The sequence below is a fragment of the Camelus dromedarius genome, chromosome 10 (genome assembly GCF_036321535.1).
Source record: "Camelus dromedarius isolate mCamDro1 chromosome 10, mCamDro1.pat, whole genome shotgun sequence".
In the NCBI taxonomy this organism is placed as follows: Eukaryota; Metazoa; Chordata; class Mammalia; order Artiodactyla; family Camelidae; genus Camelus; species Camelus dromedarius.
In genome coordinates, this window is record NC_087445.1 from 18,448,524 (window position 1) to 18,467,894 (window position 19,371).

General features: G+C 40.7%; 3 protein-coding genes across 7 annotated transcripts in view; 2 read left to right on the forward strand and 1 right to left on the reverse strand.

Annotated features, from left to right (window-relative positions):
* Positions 1–228: 228 nt before the first annotated feature.
* Positions 229–2,952, forward strand: CDKN2B (cyclin dependent kinase inhibitor 2B). The gene is made up of 2 exons (XM_010984632.3): positions 229–430; positions 2,692–2,952. The coding sequence occupies exons 1-2, from the start codon at positions 296–298 to the stop codon at positions 2,950–2,952; spliced, it is 396 nt and encodes a 131-aa protein (XP_010982934.1). The 5' UTR covers positions 229–295.
* A 371-nt stretch (positions 2,953–3,323) lies between these two features.
* LOC116152594 (translation initiation factor IF-2) lies at positions 3,324–13,782 on the reverse strand. Of its 3 annotated transcripts, XR_010382628.1 has the most exons (4): positions 13,351–13,782; positions 12,130–12,245; positions 6,411–6,463; positions 4,050–4,182 (listed from the first exon to the last, which is right to left on the reverse strand). XR_010382628.1 is itself a non-coding variant. In XM_064490162.1 (3 exons), exon 1 carries the CDS (start codon positions 13,435–13,437, stop codon positions 12,709–12,711), a length of 729 nt encoding a protein of 242 aa, XP_064346232.1. In that variant the 5' UTR covers positions 13,438–13,782; the 3' UTR covers positions 3,324–3,438; positions 6,411–6,463; positions 12,130–12,708. The 3 variants fall into 3 exon arrangements, 2 of the variants coding, with proteins under 2 accessions (XP_064346232.1, XP_064346231.1); XM_064490162.1 differs by lacking the exon at positions 4,050–4,182 and adding an exon at positions 3,324–3,438 and having other exon boundaries at positions 12,130–13,782; XM_064490161.1 differs by having other exon boundaries at positions 12,130–13,782.
* Positions 13,783–14,080: 298 nt separating this feature from the next.
* The window catches only part of LOC105092872 (cyclin-dependent kinase inhibitor 2A), a 28,630-nt gene continuing 23,339 nt past the window's right edge, over positions 14,081–19,371 (forward strand). Inside the window, exon 1 of one of the 3 annotated variants that reach the window (XM_031449618.2) lies at positions 14,081–14,213. The gene's annotated coding sequence lies outside the window, so the exon portion shown is untranslated. Of the gene's footprint in view, positions 14,310–18,064; positions 18,363–19,371 lie in introns of those variants that run through there. The other 2 variants (XM_031449617.2, XM_064490163.1) reach the window with 2 other exon arrangements.

The window sequence follows — 19,371 nt, forward strand, 5'->3', positions numbered from 1 at the left end:
CTGTGGCCAGAGCGGATTCACGCGAGGCTGCGACTGCGTGAGACGCCTTTTCCTGGCAGCGATCTGGGAAAGTCCAGCTTAACTACGGGCCGGTTGGCCGTTGTACGGGTCCCCCCAAGCTGCAGAAGGACGGTGAAAGGGGCCTGAAGCTGAGCTGAGCTCTCCCGGAGTGGGGAGAGTGCGCCAGGGCGAGGTGGGACGGGAGGGAGGGGTGTTGCGAAGCTCACAGCCAGCGGTGGATTATCCGGGACAGTTTGCGTCTGAGGGCTGCGAATTGAGCGAGGAGGACAAGGGTATGCTCAGTGGTGGCGGCGGCGATGCCCGCCTGGCTAATGCCGCGGCGCGGGGGCAGGTGGAGACCGTGCGGCAGCTCCTGGAAGCCGGTGCGGATCCCAACGGACTCAGCCGCTTCGGCAGGCGCCCGATCCAGGTAGCTGGGGCACCCGGGCCTCGCCGGCAGGGGGCGTAGGAACACGGGTCCGTGGTCTCTGTGGGACGCAGCTGCAACTTGAGATGTCCACTGGCTTAGATCTGTATCTCTTGCTGGAGTGTGGAGCTCAAGTGTAAAGCAGGTTTTCAAAAATTCTAAAGAAAGGGGTTGGACAACTCACCCCTTCGGTTTGGTTTCTTTTTAACGGTAGAGAAAGAGACCAATAATCCCTTTCTCATCTCATGATAAAAGATGCAAGAAATAGATTCATTTGGGGAGGAAAGGGAGAAAGGAGAGGTTATTTGGGGGAGAATTGTTTTGTCTTGCCCTTTTTGCCTTTCGACAAACAGCGATCAACTTTCAACGACTAAGATAATTAAATTACAAGTTACAACAATTTGGATTGGATTTAAGGAATCATACTAAATCATAGCACATGAAAAATATCACTATGAATTTTTAAGCTGCGATATGAAATTTTGTATTCTTTCCTCATACAGGTGAATTGAATACGACGAAATAAGACAGGATTCCTCAATCACAGTACTTAATTCCTTTTATGTTAGCAGTCTCTTGAGTGTTACCTAAGAAAAAATATGCTTCAATAGATTTTTATTGTTTAATTTTTATACTGAATGCTTGGATTACATAAGCATTCCTTCACCTTTTTAAAATGGCAAAGTCTGTTCATAATTAGCCTCTTCATTGTTAAAATTAATTTATTCAATATGTTTAACTATTAATCCAGCTTTAATTGATACTAATATATTTTCTAATTCCTTTAAAATCTAAGTTAATGTTTTGTGCTTTACTGTTGACTATTATGGTCATAGTTAGTACCCACCTCACAGTCACCTCCCAGAACCAAGCTATCTTTAGGGAATCTTGTTAATCGCGTATATTTTAAAGAAAATATGTGTTCATTCTTTTTTAATTCATATGAAGTGATAGAAGAAATGAGAGATAGTTTAAAGGAGCAAAATTATTGTAAAGTAGTTCTTAAAGATGTCAAATTATATGAATAATTGTAAGAAGAGGTTTGTCTTTTTAATTCACCATTTTCTAAGATATTAAGAACCACTTTTCCCCTTTTCCTTTTATATGAAATGCCCTTAACATCACTAATAGAAATCATAACGTATCATGGTTTTTAAGGGAGGAAATGAATGTTTTTGTTATTCATGAAACAAAAAATTAGCATACTATCTTTTGATTCTGTGGTACATTTTAAAACAAACTCACAAAAACAAGTAACTCCATTGTGGGTAGTTATTAAAAAGTGTTTTATTGTTAAAATAAGAAAGTAAATGCTTGCATAATGTACATGTACACAAATGGATACTGTAAGATTACAGCTCTAAAACATCTTTTAAAATTATGCATTGCTCTGATTTAACTGCTAAGATCCCAGCTCTTTTTTATATAGCAAATATTTACTATTAACACTATAAAATCCTAGTACATTATAAAATCCTGTGCAATGTAAATATTGTATTTATTTTACATTACATTAAATATATTACCCTTTAAACTTTAGCCCTTATCTCTAACACTAAATATTAAAAGTGGTGAACCTTTTATTTTAAAAAAAATTTGTTTTCATCATCTTATAAAACTGTAAGTGACTTTATTGTTTCACCTCTATCTCCATTTTTGGCTCAAACTGTGGGACTATATTCCCTTTATGAGCACAGATGTATGTAACAGTGAAAAGAAAAAGCCTTCCACAGGGGATTAATACAAGAGCTAAACAAAGTAAACCTTGTTTTAAACTTAGTTGTTTATTTTCTTTCCTAAAGCATTACTCTAAACTTCTTTTTTTTTAAATCAGCTAACTGTCTAATAAATATTTTCAGATCGGGATTATGACTGGGGTAGAGGAGACAGCAAGGGAAATAATTTAAGACTTAGTAACTTACTGAGTCTTTAAACTTAACCCCCCAACACACTTAAATCATTTAACAAAATAGATTCCATGTTTCAATGGAAATCGAAAGAAAAAGAATCTTTTTTCCCCCACAGCGACTACAAGGTCTTTATCATCAGCGCTTTCTTGTCTTCCCATGTTTGAAGAATCAAATGGAACTAATTAGGGCCGGGGTGGGGAGTGGCGGGTAACTGGGTCAGCAAATAAAGCTTACCTAGACTCTTGAGGCTTGTAAGCGCCTCTACGTTAGATGGATACTTCATGAATAGGTATTTCTTTGCAAAGTCTCTACCTGCCCCTACGGCCTTCGTGATCACTCTTCTCTCCCGGGCAGGTCATGATGATGGGCAGCGTCCGAGTGGCCGAGCTCCTGCTGCTCCATGGCGCGGACCCCAACTGCGCGGACCCCGCCACCCTCACCCGACCTGTGCATGACGCAGCCCGGGAGGGCTTCCTGGACACGCTGGTGGCGCTGCACCGAGCCGGGGCGCGGCTGGACGTGCGGGACGCCTGGGGCCGCCTGCCCGTGGACCTGGCTGAGGAGCGGGGCCACCGCGACGTCGCCCGGTACCTGCACACGGCCGCAGGAGACTGATGGTGCGTGCATACAACCGCCCACAACGACTCTTCTCTCCAATTCCCCACCCTAACTCAATTCAATAAGGGCTGCAAACATGGAGCGGCGTTAAGTCTTCCTGGGCGACTCGATTCTCCGCAGGAAAGAAGTGGCAGACTGGGAATAAAATTTTTTTTTCTTTTTTTCCTGGATGTAGCCCTCGACACTCGCCTCGAAGCCAAACGCAGAGAGGTGAGAGAGGTGGAGCACATGGGTTTCCAGCAAGATTTAGGAGCGGAATATGAAACTCCTAGGTTTACTTTTCGGGGTTTTCTGGAGAAAAGTGGCCTGTGAAGAAGTCCACAAGAGATCCCTGGTGCTGACTCTTCACACAGAAGATGCTGGGGCGGAGTGGGAGGCGGCAGTGATTGGCATTCGCGTTGGAGGCAGGTGATAAGGTCCGCCCCACTGACCTTGAAGGAGCCCCTTGTGAATCCCCACTTCGGGCGTTAGGCCCTGGGGGCTCTGAGGGAAAAGGTGAAAACAGGACCAGACAGTGACAACGGTCGACATAAGCGTCAGTAGGCACCCAACGCTTCCTTTACACGGTGGGCGGAGCAGAGCAAGTCACGTGCAAGACGATACTTACTGAAACCTTGGAGACTCGAGCCCGGTCCACTGGATAGTGCCTGGGAAAAGGGAATCTGGGAGCCATCTCGAGTTTGCCCGCTTATTCAAAAATCCCTTCATCAAGATGGTGTTGAACAGCTCTCCGAAAGGGGAGGGCTTTTGCTGTTTGTTATTCAATCTCAGCGAGATTCCTGCGGGGTTCCAGAAGTCCGCGCACAGGCTGACAAGTCCGCGCACAGGCTGACGTGGATTGTAGCAAGAGCAACCGTAGGTAGGTGGTTAACTGTAACGATTTGCCTTATATACGGTAGGATACAGAAAACCCGCTGTGTGCAACTTGAAAAGATTTCGTGATATTTTGTACTTCTAGGTTCTTCAGTAACAGTCTTAATACGGAGACTTTAAATAACTAAGTAACTCTGGCCCTTAGGAAAGGGGAGAGGAAGAACTATAGCTTTTAAATGAAGCTATGGCACAGTGCCAACATCTAGATTACTTTCACCCTTCACCTGTTTATTACTTAAATTTTGTTTCCTTTAATAGAGTGTCTACGGGGTCAAACTGAAATATTACAAATGTCTTTTAGAAGATGGATGCACTTACCCAGTAAATTATCTCGGGATATTTCCCAAAGTTTCGCTGAAAGAGTAGATTGAATATAAAATTGTTGAAAATATATATAATGATGGCTTGTAGAACGTCAATATCTGCTGAACAAACTCAACGTGCACTGTTTGGGGACTTAATTTCCAGTGCTACTTGATACATTATAGCATTGGAACAACTGATACTTCATTGCTTTAATTTTTTAAAAATAGAGATTGGACTCCTAAGATTTTGGCTTAAAATGTGATTTCATTTTTAACTTAAATATTGCAAAATCTTATGACACTCTAATATTAAGGGAAACTAAATCAAGAAAATGTGGTTGTGGATCTCACAGGGCACCATATTACATTTTTTCATAAATATATAATGTATAAAATTTTCATATGTGTAATATATATGAAAAATGTAATATGGTACTGTGAGGTCCACAGTTATATATATATAAATGAATGACATATATTTGGCAAAACAAAAACATTATACATTGGACATCAAGAACCACTTGGTTGGACTGAAATAGTAATTTATAAGTGCATGTAAAAGTAAATTCAGTTTCAAATCCACCTGGTAGGCAGGTTTGGCTGGTGTGTTTTATCAGCAGCACAAGAAGTATATACTGTTAAGTTTGTAAAGATTTCACTTTGAAGGATACATGCAAACAAACATAGCTCTATATACAGGAACCCTGCCTCTGGCTCCACTGTGCAATTACAAAAAATATATATATGTTAATTTCTGTATCTAAATCTAAAATATTACCAAGGTTTGTACCAATCTTACTACCTGACCTTCATTGCAAGATCTGGAAGTGAAATAAATTCAGAACTCAAAAATGTATTCATTTGGCCTCATTTTTATATTTCCTTTTTCAGCTGAGTGAATGGATGAGAAAACAGGGATGATTTACTATGAAAGCAAAATCTATTTAAAATTTCCTGTGTTCTAATGGCTAATGTTAGTAATTTGAGATATAAAGAATGAAATAGATTCAAACAGAGTGCTCAAGGTCCTTACAACTCCAAACAGGTTTGGGAAAGTGTGTTCATAGGAATGCTTTTATGATATTTTGTTTCTGTATTATGACAAAAATAAGAAGAATACAGTGTCCAGGACCAAATTAGTGAAGCTAGGTACATAACTGACCTTCAGCAAATAAATAAAATTAACTTACACTTACATTGAGATTCTATATTGCCCTTCCTTTATGGGAAATGTTAAAAACAAACTACTTGTGTGTTAATAGGTAATCGTCAACAGAGATTTTTTTCCATCACCTCTGTAAGTAATTCTGTATTTCAAAAAACAAAAGACATGCTTATTTCCCTCTTATGCTTTTCCTAAGACTGCTTGTTTTTATGACAGGGTATAATTTTTCCAATGCTCAAGACATGGCCACTCTACCTAAAAAAGAGCAAGTAGGATTAATGATCTGCAAAAATGATAGAAATCATTTGAAGAAGCACTCTTGTTGACTGCCTTTGAAACAAATACAAAAGCTAGTGTCATCTACAGCGTAAGAATTCTGTTTTCATGTTTATGTCAGCAGCTAATCATAACCAAAATCTGACATTCATTATTAACAAACTATTTTTTTATTTTGTGAAAACTTGAAAAATAAACTTTAGGTTGGTATAAATGTCAGTGTTCAATTACCAAGCTAAAAAAGACAGAGAACATAAGAAAATAGGAAGATTTTAATTTTAAAAATTACTTGAAGGAGCAACAACAATTGAATCATAATACTTCCAGTATCTTCTCCTGTTCTATTCATAATCCCAGGGAAGAAAGAAGGAATGAAGTAAAGAGAAATTAGGACTTCACTGGAAGGTAGAAGACCTGGGTTTCAGAATTGGTTCTTCAACTAATTCAATATATGGCCTGTTAAGTCATGTGACATTGATTAGCCTCAATTTCCTCATTTATACAAGTTGGGAGTTGGACTAGATTACTTTTAAGCTCCCTATCATCACTAAAGTTTTATCCTTTTATGCATTTGTTGCACACATGACTGTAATGTGTTCTTATATTTTATTAATAATGATTTTTGCCATGATATGAGCCCCCAAAAAGCTATATAGAGGAGTGGAGAGAAGACACATTTTAAATTCTGGAGCCCTGGGTGGAGAGAGGGGCAGAATCTTTATAAACACTACCTCCACCAGTTAGCTGAAAATTACAGACAAGCTTATGGGTACCAGCACAGAAAAGATGCTTTGCCAAAATAGCTTAATTTTAAGCTCTTTCTTACTTCATCTTACCTCTGATTTTTTTTCTTTTGCATTTTGCATTTCTCTCATGTCACTCAGAGTCACTAAAAAAAAAAAAATCACTTCAAGTGAGCTAAGCAGGTAGACTGAATACATTTATTAGAATAATGCTGAAGTAGGTATTCACAAACTAGTGTAAATGTTCCCAAAGAAAACAATGGTTTTTAAGTACACATATAACAAGGGATTCTAACCTAAAAGGGGTTGGTATAGGAGTTAGAACCAAGAGAAAATGTTGGGAGAAAATGTTGGGAATATTAGAAGAGATAGAAAGTGCAAAGGCATGAGAAAGCTAAAATATGTAGAAAAGTCATTAGAAGATGAGTAACTCTGTAAACAGCTGTTATGGATTTTACAGACCTATTTCTAAACCTCTGTACTTTCTGGTTTGTTTCCATTGGATTCCTTGAAACTTCAGGTCTGTAAATGTTGCCTGGGTGCTAGTAGGAACTAGCTGGTCAGGGAAGAGCTCTGTGTCACCTAAATATGTACAAGTCAGCCATTTCAGGAGGGCCGAGAATGAGACAAAAAGAAAAGCAACAAAAGGACTAGAAGGAAGAGAGGCATGGTGGTGTTCTGTGGAAAATGGGTCAATAGTTCAACATAATTAATCAAATCAAACTAAACTGTTATGGTCTACAAGCTGATAGGATTTGTGAAATAATTCGAGGCCTAAAATGATGGGAATCTACTCATTCCCTACCGTCTTGATTTTCTATAAAGCATTTCTCAATATCAGCTATAACAAATGGTAGGAGTCCTTTTTGACCTCTTGAATCCCTCACTTAGAGTTTCTTGCATAAGGCAAAAAATACTTTATAGAAATGGTAACTTTTATATATCATCCCTTTGTTAATTATGTAATAACGGAAGTAGTGCTTTGAAGCCAGTGCTGCTAATGAAATAATATGTAATTGGCATGGATTACATATTAAACACAGTAATATAAATCAGCATGTATGTCACAACTGAGCACCCAATTCTGATTTACTAATTTGAAGTTTGAAATAAATACAAACCAAAGATTTTTCTGGGGGAAAAAAAAACTCTAAGAGATGAATGAAGATGATTTGCTGTCTCACAGACATTCACATTCTACTGGAAGTTTACAAAGGAACCCCAAACACCTATTAATCCCCTTCCCATTCAGAAGCTCGTGACGTTAGACCTCCAGTAGATCTAGAGTCAGTGCTGGCAGGGAAAATATTTTACAACAGAGTTAAACTGAAAACCAATTACAGTGATTAAACCATGCCCGTTTTTCTTTAAAATTTGGCCTCCTCCCAAAAGGCATAATCTTTTTGTCTATCTTATTTTTGGAATAGTCTATATTATGATATGAGTGGTACTACTTTGTTTCAACCTTCTCTTATGTGATGTCTGGGTCTCTATTTCTTTTTGAACAAACCCCCCTCTACCTTCTTATCCCTGCACAAATTTCCCCATCCTCTTTCCTTAGCTAAAAACTTGGTTTCCCTGAGAATTCCACTTTTTTCTGACTAGTTACCAGTTACTGGGCTCTAGACGGCAGAGTGGCAGTCAGGACTAGTAATGAGTGTCTGCTGTTTGGGTAGCTTTTGATACAGTCCTACACCAGATAGGTAAGGATTATCCATTGTCCTTCAGATTTCACTCATCTCTTAGTATAAATAATTGCATTTTCTTTATCAGACTAAGTTATAAATAATGTCAGTGTATTTTATAATATGTTTATAAGAGATAACATATAAGTATAAAACAGTAAGCAACTTATTCTGTTCACAAAGCCACTGAAAGGTCAACAGATTGACAACACATGAAGTTTGCTTCTGAAGGGTGAATGTTAGAAATATTTATACTCAATGGCTTCTCATTCCATCTGTAGGTTATGAGTTACTAACCTCTACCACCTTTCCTAGGGCACAGTGGTACCCTTTACAGACTCCTGTACCTGCTCCTAATATGCCACCTAGAGTTACAAGCTATAACCTTGCCTAAAATATTTTGTCATCCTCTGCTATTCTCTAATCTCTGGATTGCCTTTGTTAGAGGTATCGTATATGAATTTATTCCAGGGTTTCAGGAGCCTTTTGATCTGTTTAAATCCCACCTTAAACAGAAGAATTTAATGTCATCCCCTTTCTAGGGAAAAATTACATGGCATTTTATTTTACATTCGCCCCTCAGATATTTATTATATCTGTACAATGATGCTATCCACACCGGACATCTGAGACCAACATATAGGGAAGTGGTTCTCAACCTTGGCTCTCAATTACTCTTGGAGGGGTCTAAATTTTGAATTCACTGACCAACTTTAGGACAACCGAATTAGAATCTCTAGGTTTTAGTACAAGGAACTATATTCAATATCTTGTAATAACCTATATTGGAAAAGAATATGAAAAGGAATATATATATATATATATATATATATATATATATATATATATACATACATACATACATACATTTATATAATTGAATCTCTATGCTGTACACCAGAAACTAACACATTGTAAATAGACTATACTTCAATTAAAATTTTTTTAAATCAAGATAAACCTAAAATAAACTTAAAAAAAACCTCTAGGTTTGAAGCCCCAAATTTCCATTGTTACTTTAAAATTCTTGTTCATGGTAAATTTTCAAACAGTATAGAAAATAAAATTTCCTGAAACCTCCCTACCCACCATTCTCACTATCCAGGAGTAGCCACTATTTTAAAAAAGTAATCAGCCTTCCAGATATATAGGTACATATAATGGTAAATACCCCTGCCCGAACACACACATTTGGAAAATGTAAATGGGATCATACCATTCTGCAACTTGTTTTCTTTGATTCGCAGTAGGTCTTTGACAATTTGCATTAGTATATAGAGATGCACTTCATTTCTTGTACAGCTGCATAGTTCTTTATTTTATGGAGGAACCCCAATTTTTTAAAACCAGTCTCCTATTGACAACCATGTAAATTATTTCCTTTTTCTCCTACTACATATCATGCTATAAAGAACCTTTTCACATCCTTACATGACCTATCTGTAGCAATTTATAGGAGTGATATTGCTGAGGCTAAGGGTACATGTAAAACATACAGTGTATATCTGTATATGTGTGTGTGTGTAAAATCTTTCTATATTTATGTACATGTTTCTTTGCACACTTATATGAGGTACAGGAGTGGACTTGCTGAGACAGAGGATGTATATGCATATAGTTTTGATAAAAACTGTGAAGTTGCCCTCCAAAGTGAATGCACCTAGTTACAATAGAATGTAAGAGTGATTGTTTTCTTTTTTTGTTTTAGGTTTTTTTTGGGGGGGGATAATTAGGTTTATTTATTTACTTTTTTAAGAATAGGTACTGGAGATTGAACCCAGGACCTTGTGTATGCTAAGCATGCACTCTACCTCTTTGAGCTATACCCTCCCCACAAGAGTGATTGTTTTCTGACAACTTTGCCAGTGTCATCTCTCGTTTTAGTTTTTGCCACACCTATAGGTATATGTCAGTGTTTTTGTTATGTTTCTTTACTAATCAGTAAAATTTAGTACAATTTCATGTATTTTTGGCCATTTGACTATTTGTACATCCTCTAAACTGCCAGTTATATTCTTTGCTAATTTTTATACTGGGTTACTTTTTTTTTTTTTTTACTCATTTCAGTATTTATTTATGTATTCTAGAAGTTAATATTTTGTCATATATGTTCAAATAATGGTTTTTAAATCTTGCTTATGGTGTCTTTTGTCTTATACCTTTGGGCTTTTCATTTTGAGCATGTGCAATAGTAGGGACGTTTCTCAAGGAATTTGATAATCAAGAGATACCTGAGGGAAAAAGCTAGTGTCCTGGAACATCATGACTAGGGGTGGGGTGGGTGGTACAGACAAGATATGTTAAGTAAATGCCCCCTCCTATCTCTGCCTGTTGGATGAATTTGCTGATTCAAAATAGAAATCATTTGCCACCAATCTAAAACTCAGATCTTGCAAGTCAGTTTTTAAGCAAAAGGAAGAGAGGAAAAAAAAATGCTCCAATATTTAGTGGTCTTCTGTCTGCACAAATGACCCATCAGTAGCTCACTCCCCATTGACTTTGGCCTTTAGTACAAAAGAAAGAGTTTGTAGTCCAAAGAACTTCTTAATGATTCCAGCCCTGGCACTTGCTGGCCATAAAGTAATCAAAGATTTGCGTCCTTCTGGGCCTCAGTTTTCTCACCTGTAAACTAGATTAGTAATCCCAGATTTAAAGGGCCACTGTGGTGATAAAATGAGTAACATAAGTGAAAGTGCACACAAATAACACTGTTCAGTTTTTGATCATACTGTTTTTGAAGAGCACATAATCAAAAATCATTTGGAATTCCAAACGTCTTTGGAACACCACAAATTAGTTGTGTTGCTAAAGATTCATCTTCATAATTGTATTTTGCTTAGTCTAACACTAAAATTAGATAGAATTCCCCTGCATACCACAACTAACAAAACATAGGTGTTGGGCAGCAGAAGAAAACGAAGATGGGATTTAAGTTTAAGGTGTAAAATTTATGTTCATCGAATACAGTGCTTACTGTGTTACAATCTTACTCAATGGTCTTACTCAAATGGCATTCCTCTGAAGTGGGCAACTCTCCTTTTATCAAGAATAAGTTTGGGTGGAGAGAGAAGGGTTATAGGTTAAGCTATACAGGCCCAATCAACACAGACAAATCTTCTGAATTTAAACTTGGCTGGGAAACTGAGGCTCAGCAGACCTCTCCGGCATAATGAGATAACGTGATGTCACATTTCATGTGTCAACTTGGCTAGTCTATGGTACCCAACTGTTTGGTCAAACAACAGTCTTTTTATTGCTGTAAAGTTTTTTTTTTTTTAGATATAACTAACATTTGAATCCACAGACTTGAACAAAGATTATCCTCCATAATGCACCTGGGCCTCATCCAATCATTGGAAGGCCTTAAGTGAAAAGAAGTTGCTCAAAGAAGAAAGATCAGTCTCCAGGCTGCCTTCTGACTCAAAACTGCAACATCAGCTCTTCTGGGAGTCTCCAGCCTGTCTACCTGTCTTACAGATTTCAGACTTGCCAGCCCCCACAATTGGGTAAGCCAGTTCCTTAAAATAAATCATACACACACACACACACACACACACACACACACACCCTATTGGTACTGTCTCTCTGGAGAACTCTGACTAATAATTTCAAGAAATGTGTAATACAGATCTTCTCACCCTCACTCACCATGATTTATTGCCACAGCTAATTAAACTGCCGGGGTCCAGGAAATCCCTAACTCCTCCCCTTCTCTAGAGACTTTAAATAATACTATGCTGAGATTGGGCAACATTTTCCCTCAAGGATGCTTTCTCTGATCCCCCCACTCCCTAAAGTACCCCCCCTCTGTTTGCCATAAAGCGAAATTTTCTCATAATTGTACGTGTTTACTAGTCCATCTCTCCTATGAGATTTGTGCTGGGGGGTGGGGGACGGGTGGTGCGGAGGGTGGGAGGAGGAAGACAGAGCAAGTTGGGCCTTCCACAGAGTTTACATACTAACTACATACTAACTATTGAGAGACAAACAAAGAAACAATTACTTACGATGATTTCTGTATGGTAAGTGCTTTAGGGAAAACAAAACCAAAAACAACAAAGAAATACGGAGATATGATGGTGCCTGAAAGAGGAAAAGTCTCTGAGCCCGGATACTTGAGAACAGACCTGAAGGAGAAAGAGCTAGCCTTGTGAAGAGCAGAAAAAGCCCTTTTATTCTGTCGCAGAGGAGTGGCAAGCAGCCTCAGTGTGGAGCCCGACGTTTGGTAAATTCTGAGGGAGTCCTGCAGGAGAGGGGAGAGGTAGGTTTGTAAAAGATGTGTGTAAAAATGAGTGGCTATTTAAGCCTGGTCCCTAAGTCTCACTTTAACCGGCCCGTTAGGCGGTTACATCCTGTGCCAAGGTGAGGGGTGGGGAGTGGAAGCAGCCTGCCGCTGGAACTGGCCTCTCAGTTACAGTACGGTGATTGCACCATCCAAGCCTCACTTGCCTTCTCCAGACAGTGAGGGGCTCAGATCCTTTGGACCTGTCGGTTCTCACGCTGCGGATCCACTTCTGCAGCTCAACCACTAGGTCCGGGCACATATAAAAGAAGCCACTTCGAGGTGAGCCACCTTTCAGGTTCCGAAGATTGGGCCTAGTCCCACATCCTCTCTTACATGCCTGGTCGGCCAGGCCGCGCCTCCAGCCCACGAGGCTCTCAGCCGATCGAGACTGACTTCAGGCCTGGGACGCTGGAGCATCGGGTCAGCGCCGTCCGCCTGAAAGCGGCGGCCTGGGCTCGACCACCCGCCTTCGGGGAGCAGGCGAGCCCGGGTCAGAGCTCCATCCAGCCAGAGAGCTGGGACCCGTCAGACAGCGCTCTGGAACCCGGCTCCTCCGTGTCCTCAGGCCGCCGCGGTGTCCTCGACTCACCCCTGCTTTATGCGGCTCTTTCCTTTCCTTCCCCTGCTTTTCCTGTGCAGAGAGGACCACAGCGGCGCGAGGAGCAGGGTGGGTGTCCAGAAAGAAAGGAACAGTGATGTGGAAGAAACGAGGAGGAGAGGACAGAGGAGAGGGACCACGCTGAGGAGTCAGGCGGAAAGAGGGAAGGGTGTCGGAGAGCCGGGCGGGAGGAGGAGGCGGCGGCTGCGGGCCGCCGCGGGCGGAACGACCAGTGGACGCCGGGCCTCGCGGAGAGCGAATAGCAGCTGGTGGGGGAGGGGAGCACCACGGGCGGAGGAAAGAGGAAGAAGCGTTCAGATGCTTCGCTGCGCCGGAGGTTAAAAGCGAAAATAAAAATTCTGGTGAATGGACTGTCGGCCTAGCCCAGAGCCCTCCGCAACGCCGGGAACAGGGAGGGGAAAGGGCTCCCGGACCCAACAGGGGTTGGGGTTCGGCTCCGCCTACCTGGTCCGGCCCCGGGCCCGCCGCTCCAGCGGCGCCAGCGCCACGCAGTGTCCATATGTCGCAGCAGTTTCCTTTAATTTCACTCATTTCCCAAATCTAGAAGTGGAACATAGCGCCATTTCTTTCAAAAATAACATCCAGCCTCCTGAATGGAGGATAGAGCTACGAGATGACTTTGCTTTTTTTTTTTCCCCCCCCCTTTCTTTCTTTCTTTTTCTCTTTTAAATAATCCGGTTTGGAAAAATGGAGGACCCTCGGCGAAGGGCGCGAATAATAAAGGAAGGGGGACAGGCAAGCAGGGACGCGAGCGGGACCGCGGCGGTTCCTGATATGGCAGGGTCAGGTGACGGATGTTGCGAGGGGGCGGGCTGCCTGGAGATGCGTTGTGGCGTCAGGACCTTGAGCTGTCACCGCGTGGGGCGCCCGCGCGGAGGGTGGAAAGGTGGGGGGGGGGAGCGCGGACCGGGCGGGAAAGAGGAGGTTGGGGGGAGGGAGAGGAACCTAGGACGCTAGCCGCCCGCGCGCGCGCGCCGCCAGGCGCCTCTGCCGGCCTTTCCCGCGCGCGTTGTGCGCAGAACGGTTCTAAGCTCTGGGGAGGTCGGGGTCGAGCGGGCGCGCGCATGGAAGGCGGGTGCGCGCCTGCGGGGCGGGGATGGGCGGGGGGCGGTGCGCGGTTTTCAGTGTGCGACTCGGGGGGCGGGCGCCGAACTGCCTACCTCTGAAGCCAAAAGGCGGCACTGCGCCCGCCGAGCTCCGCGGCGGCAAGAACATGGTGCGCCGGCTCCTGGTCACAGTGCGGATTCGGCGCGCGTGCGGCCCGCCGCGAGTCAGGGCTTTCGTGGTGCACATCGCGCGGCCAGCGGGTGAGTGGGCAGCGCCGGGTGTGCGGGCCGCTGCGGCCCTCGTGCTGATGCTAGTGAGGAGCCAGCGCAGAGCGCAGCAGCCGCATCCTAGACCAGGTAGGAAAGGCCTCGAAAATCCCGGGCACAATCGGCCCTTGGATGATTTTGTTTGATATAGTCTAATACTCAGATAAAACATCTTCCGGACGAGGTTGGAGGAGGTTGTTACTGTGTGGGAGGCTCCTTCCACTTTCTCCCCATACGGGTTATTGTTACTTAGAAGTGCCGTTCTCTAGTATTTTGAGCCTGGAGCCCCCTTCACCCACCTGAGTAATCCCGTGAAACTCTGGGGGATACCGGGAGATTCTAAACCCACTTTAGAAGTCAGTCACTCCTGAATTTCCTGGGTGGCAGTCAGTGAACACACACACACACACAAGGTGTATTTCTAAGGCACTTTATTGCGCCCTGGAGGAGAGTATTACTAACGGTCTCAGTTTTCTGGATACCGCCTTTTTTCTCCCCAACCTTCCTGCGAGGTCAACCCTCCCTCCTTCCAGTAGTGGAGGAGGTTTGAGGGTGGGGGCTCGAACAGAGTTTGACTTCCCGAAATAGTAACATTGATCGAAGGATCAGTAACTACTAAGAGGAGCAAACACTTGCTTTTGCAGTCAATAGAGGTGGACTTTCTTGGTGAGATGGAGGTTTCTTCTTTAGCGGCCTGGTTATATTTAAAATGCTCGGGACAATGCCCGTATGTTTGGCAACCGATAGACGTACAGTGAGGAGTCTGAGGATCACACTGATCAGATTTTAGTCATCTCAGGCCCCAGTTAACACTTTTTAAAAAGTGAGGCCTACTTTTTGAAAAAAGAATTCTAGGTAGTTTTGTACCCACATCAGATCAATCTTTACATCATCGATGTAATTTCCTATGACTAGAATAATTGAAATATTATATATACATATAGTTACAATATGTGGAATCCTAATTAAAGCTTGGATAATAAATCCAAAAACAAATTAATGAGACTTCACTTTTTTTTTTACCATTCTTGTGGCACTATTTCCGTGGGAATATATGTTTTGGAAAAGCAAAGGCTAGCAGAGGGGGAATTATTTTTTATTGTAACGTAAATAGACCTTTTGACATGTAAATGTAAAACTGTTAACGTTTTTAATTAGACGTTTAATTAAGTGCCTCAATTTCTATTGACAAAAAAACTACAAACAATTTATAGGGAGAATACACATTTTCTTTTTCACATTATTATGAAAGTTCAGCTTTTTAAGAATTAGTAGAAGGAGCTTTGTAAAGAATTTCATGGCGTGCTGCTGGACTTGATTTTAGTTCATTTTATAACATTAATAGGATCCTTTTTTTTTAAATGGTGCTTTATCCATACCAGCAAACATTTAGCCACCATGTTTTTGGATCTCATTGCTGTTAATGTTACTCTGTATATAAAGCTACTTTATTTAAATAATTAGGTTGCATTCAAAAATCTATAGTAACAAAGTAGAAGTTTTAATCTATGTAAATACTATAATTATATCTTTTCAATTTTAGGAATACATACTGTAAGTACTGTGATTAATTTAAATTACAGAAATATTCATTTTATAGTCTGTTTATTGTATAAAGTGTTAACATATGAAAATGATAGTTTCATTGAAAATAGCCATTTATTTCTCATTTTTAAGATACATATCAATTTTCTGAAATGAAGTGAAAGCTATTTAAAAATGCATTGACTATATGAAAAGCCCAATTTTCAACAAATAGCTGAAGACAGAACATATGACTTGGATAGAATAGAATATGTTTTAAAAATATGTGCAATTCTCCAACTTCATATATGAAATTATACATGTATATAAATATCTGGAAGTATAATTACAAATGACACATAATTATATATTTCATATTAATGTGTTATGTCTATTGGTTTTATTGATTTCAGAATATGTATGGATAGTATGTATGTTGGGGTTCACACAGTTCCTTGGGAGTCACAGTGCTAAAAAATAACTTGTATGACTTATTTAACAATACAGATCTGTAAGGTGTTATTATTTTAACGTCTTTTAAAGTTTCTGCAAGTATGTTCATTATGACTTTTTTATATGACTGGAAAGTGTAAATAATAAAATTCCACATTACTAGTTTCTTATCCACACATGCCTGATTAATTTCATTAATTGATTTGTTATTTCTACCTGAGTGTATTTACAAAATAGTCATTTTTAATGAATTTAAATATTTATTTGTTTACTGCTATCTGGGAACTCTTAGAGGTTTTTCTCTCCTTTAAAAGCATGTGTCCTATCAAGGTAAGCACCGTACAGGTAGTATAAACTATTATTCCTAATGTGTACATGATCCCTAGCTTATATGTGTTCTAAATGAACAATAATCCTTTCAGAAATCAACACTTAATATTCGCTCAGTTCTTTGGGGACTTGAATTTTTAAAAGTCCATGCTCATCCTAAGGCAACAGTGACACAGTCTGTTGTTATGTATGTCCATAATATTTTACAGGTCTGCTAATTACATATTAGTTCATCACTAGTAACGACTATGGTAGAGTTAAGCTAAACCATTTTCTCAATATTGTGAATGACTCCTGATAGTAACATGGTCCACATCACCTCAAAGATACTTTCTTAAAGGAAGGCTGAACGTTTGGCCCAGTGTTTTTGCTCTTTTAAAACCTTTAGTCTTTTTTGAGAAGCATAACAATCTTACTTGCCCTACTCCATCCTAAAATACCCTAGGCCAGGGAATCCTGTCTACTCCAAAATCCAACCTGATAAAAAGTTTTTGTGGTGCTTTAATGCCACAGCTTACATTATGTAAACAATGGGTATAGTTTCATTTTCTAAATATAAAAGTATTATATTGAATAGCTTTTTAAAAAACTGTAGTTCTCTGAATTCTGGTTTTCACACATCTGATGAATAATCTTGTGTCTGTTTATTGACTGAAGATTTGTAAATTTTTCTAAACAGCCACCGGCAAGAACATTTTTACAGTTATGTATCAAGAAATTGTAAAATATCCATACACTTTTATTCAGTTTTTCTATATGAAGGCATTATCTTAAGGAAATATTCTGACAAAGACCAATACAGACAAATAATAGCAAGAAATTGAAAATTACCTGAAATTCTAGCAATCAGGTTGTTAAATTATGGTACACTTACACTCTGGAATTATGGTCTGAAGTATTTCAGAGCTGGGAAATTATATATCATCATGTTTTTGAAGAATAATAGAATGTAAAATTATTACATTATAAAGTTAGGCAGTTTTTAAAAATTCAAAACAGTAAACTTTTATTCTTTTCCTCTCTCTCTCCCTACACACACACACAACACACGAGCACACATACATGCGCACGCGCACACACACACAAACATTCCAGAATATTAATGGTGGCTTCCTCAGGATGGTTGGTGTTCTTTTATTTCTTCATTTGAGTTTTCCAAAATTCTGTGACCATCACTAATTATTTTCAAAGCCTTTGCCACTGAAACGACCGTACAGTACCGATGAACTAAGAGCTTTCTTAGTGTTAGTTGGGGAAGGAGTGAGAAAGGGTGAGGAAGATGAGTTGTGCAGGTATCCTATAGAAGACTGTGGCTTTAAGGTCTGGAGAAAGCCTGAGAGGGTTCTGACTTCAGACTCTAGCGCACGCTGCGCCAATTCACAATGTAGTTCGTTTTTTTTAATGATAAGTGGGTAGCTATACCTGTTTCCAAGGCGCCTGGCCGGTGTTAGGCCTCTCTGGTTCCAGAACGTGCGTCCTTCTCGGGATCCCTTCTCACAAGCCCTCAGCGGACGACTTCAGGGTGGGGCTCACCACCTCTCAGAACGGGGCTGGGGTCGCAACGGGTGTTCCCAGAACCCTAGAGTAGGAAGTGAGACTCGAAACTGCTCACCCCTCGCCTCCACCACCTCCCAGCTCCAACCACCCTCCTGGACACATCTCCCCACCCTCTCAAGTCTTAGAGACGCTTCGGATGCCGGAGATTTTATTGGCCGCTGGGGTAGGACCCTCCACCAAGAGTTAGACGCTGGCCACTTCTCACCCCACTGCGCGAACGAACCCCTTCTACTTTTAGCCTCCCCGGGGCCTCATCCTTCACCCCATCTATTTCCGCAGGTAAGATTTTTATCAGAGTAACAGTAACTGCAAAGTAGGGGCTAAAAGCTGAGCAGGTTAGGGGCTGCCCTGGAGGGGGGGGGGAGGGGATGGGGACAGGCAGTCTGAGTGGGCTCAGGAGGCGTGCGAGGTATAGGTATGACAGCCGACATCTGTAGCTTGAAACTGGCTAGGCCTTTTTTCTGGAAGGGAGGGGGCAGAGTGCGACAGATTCACTCTGGGGTCGAGGGGTCCGCGGCACTTCTGAGGTTCCCTGGCCATTCCATTCCCTTCCAGACCAGGTGGCGACTAGAGTATTAAAGGGTCTTCTCTTCTTTGTTTCTCTTTCTGAGGTGCAAGGAGAATGGCCAGTGATATTTTTCCAGTGATGATGTCTCTCGACAGATTTCTTATGCTGAAACTTCCCTCATGTTTGAATAGATTCCCCCTTAGTTAAAAAGAATGAAATCACTTATTAGAATGAAAAAAACATCAGTAAGTATTAAAATAAGATCAACTTCTATGTCAGTAAGCCAACTGATGGAGAAAACCTTGGGAATAAAGTAAGGCTTTGTTCAGTAGGAGAAGGAAGATTCTTTTAAGACTCTGCTCCATTTTAGAAAATGCCCACAATTTGGGACCTCTGCAGATTATCTTAATTCATGCTATTTCAGTATGTGTTCAGCAATCCCATGTATATTGACAATTATTGAATTTACTAAGCATCAATAGCATTTTTTTTAAAGAGGTGAGGATTGAAGAAAATCTCTGCTTCTCAGTGAAGGTATTTATTTCATAAACCCTAGAATGACTGTTGCAGTTGGGCAGAGCTACATAATCAGAAAGAAGTAATGGGGGGGCAGTTAAAAACATCAACTACAAGCTTTAAAATTACAATGCCTCAGAGGTCCTTTGAAAAAGAATTGTTGATTTTTATTTTCTATCATAAAGGACTTTTTAATTCTTCAACTAGCTTTCAGTTTTCCCATTTACCTTAAAAAAAAAAAAAAAAAAAAAACCTCAAAACTTA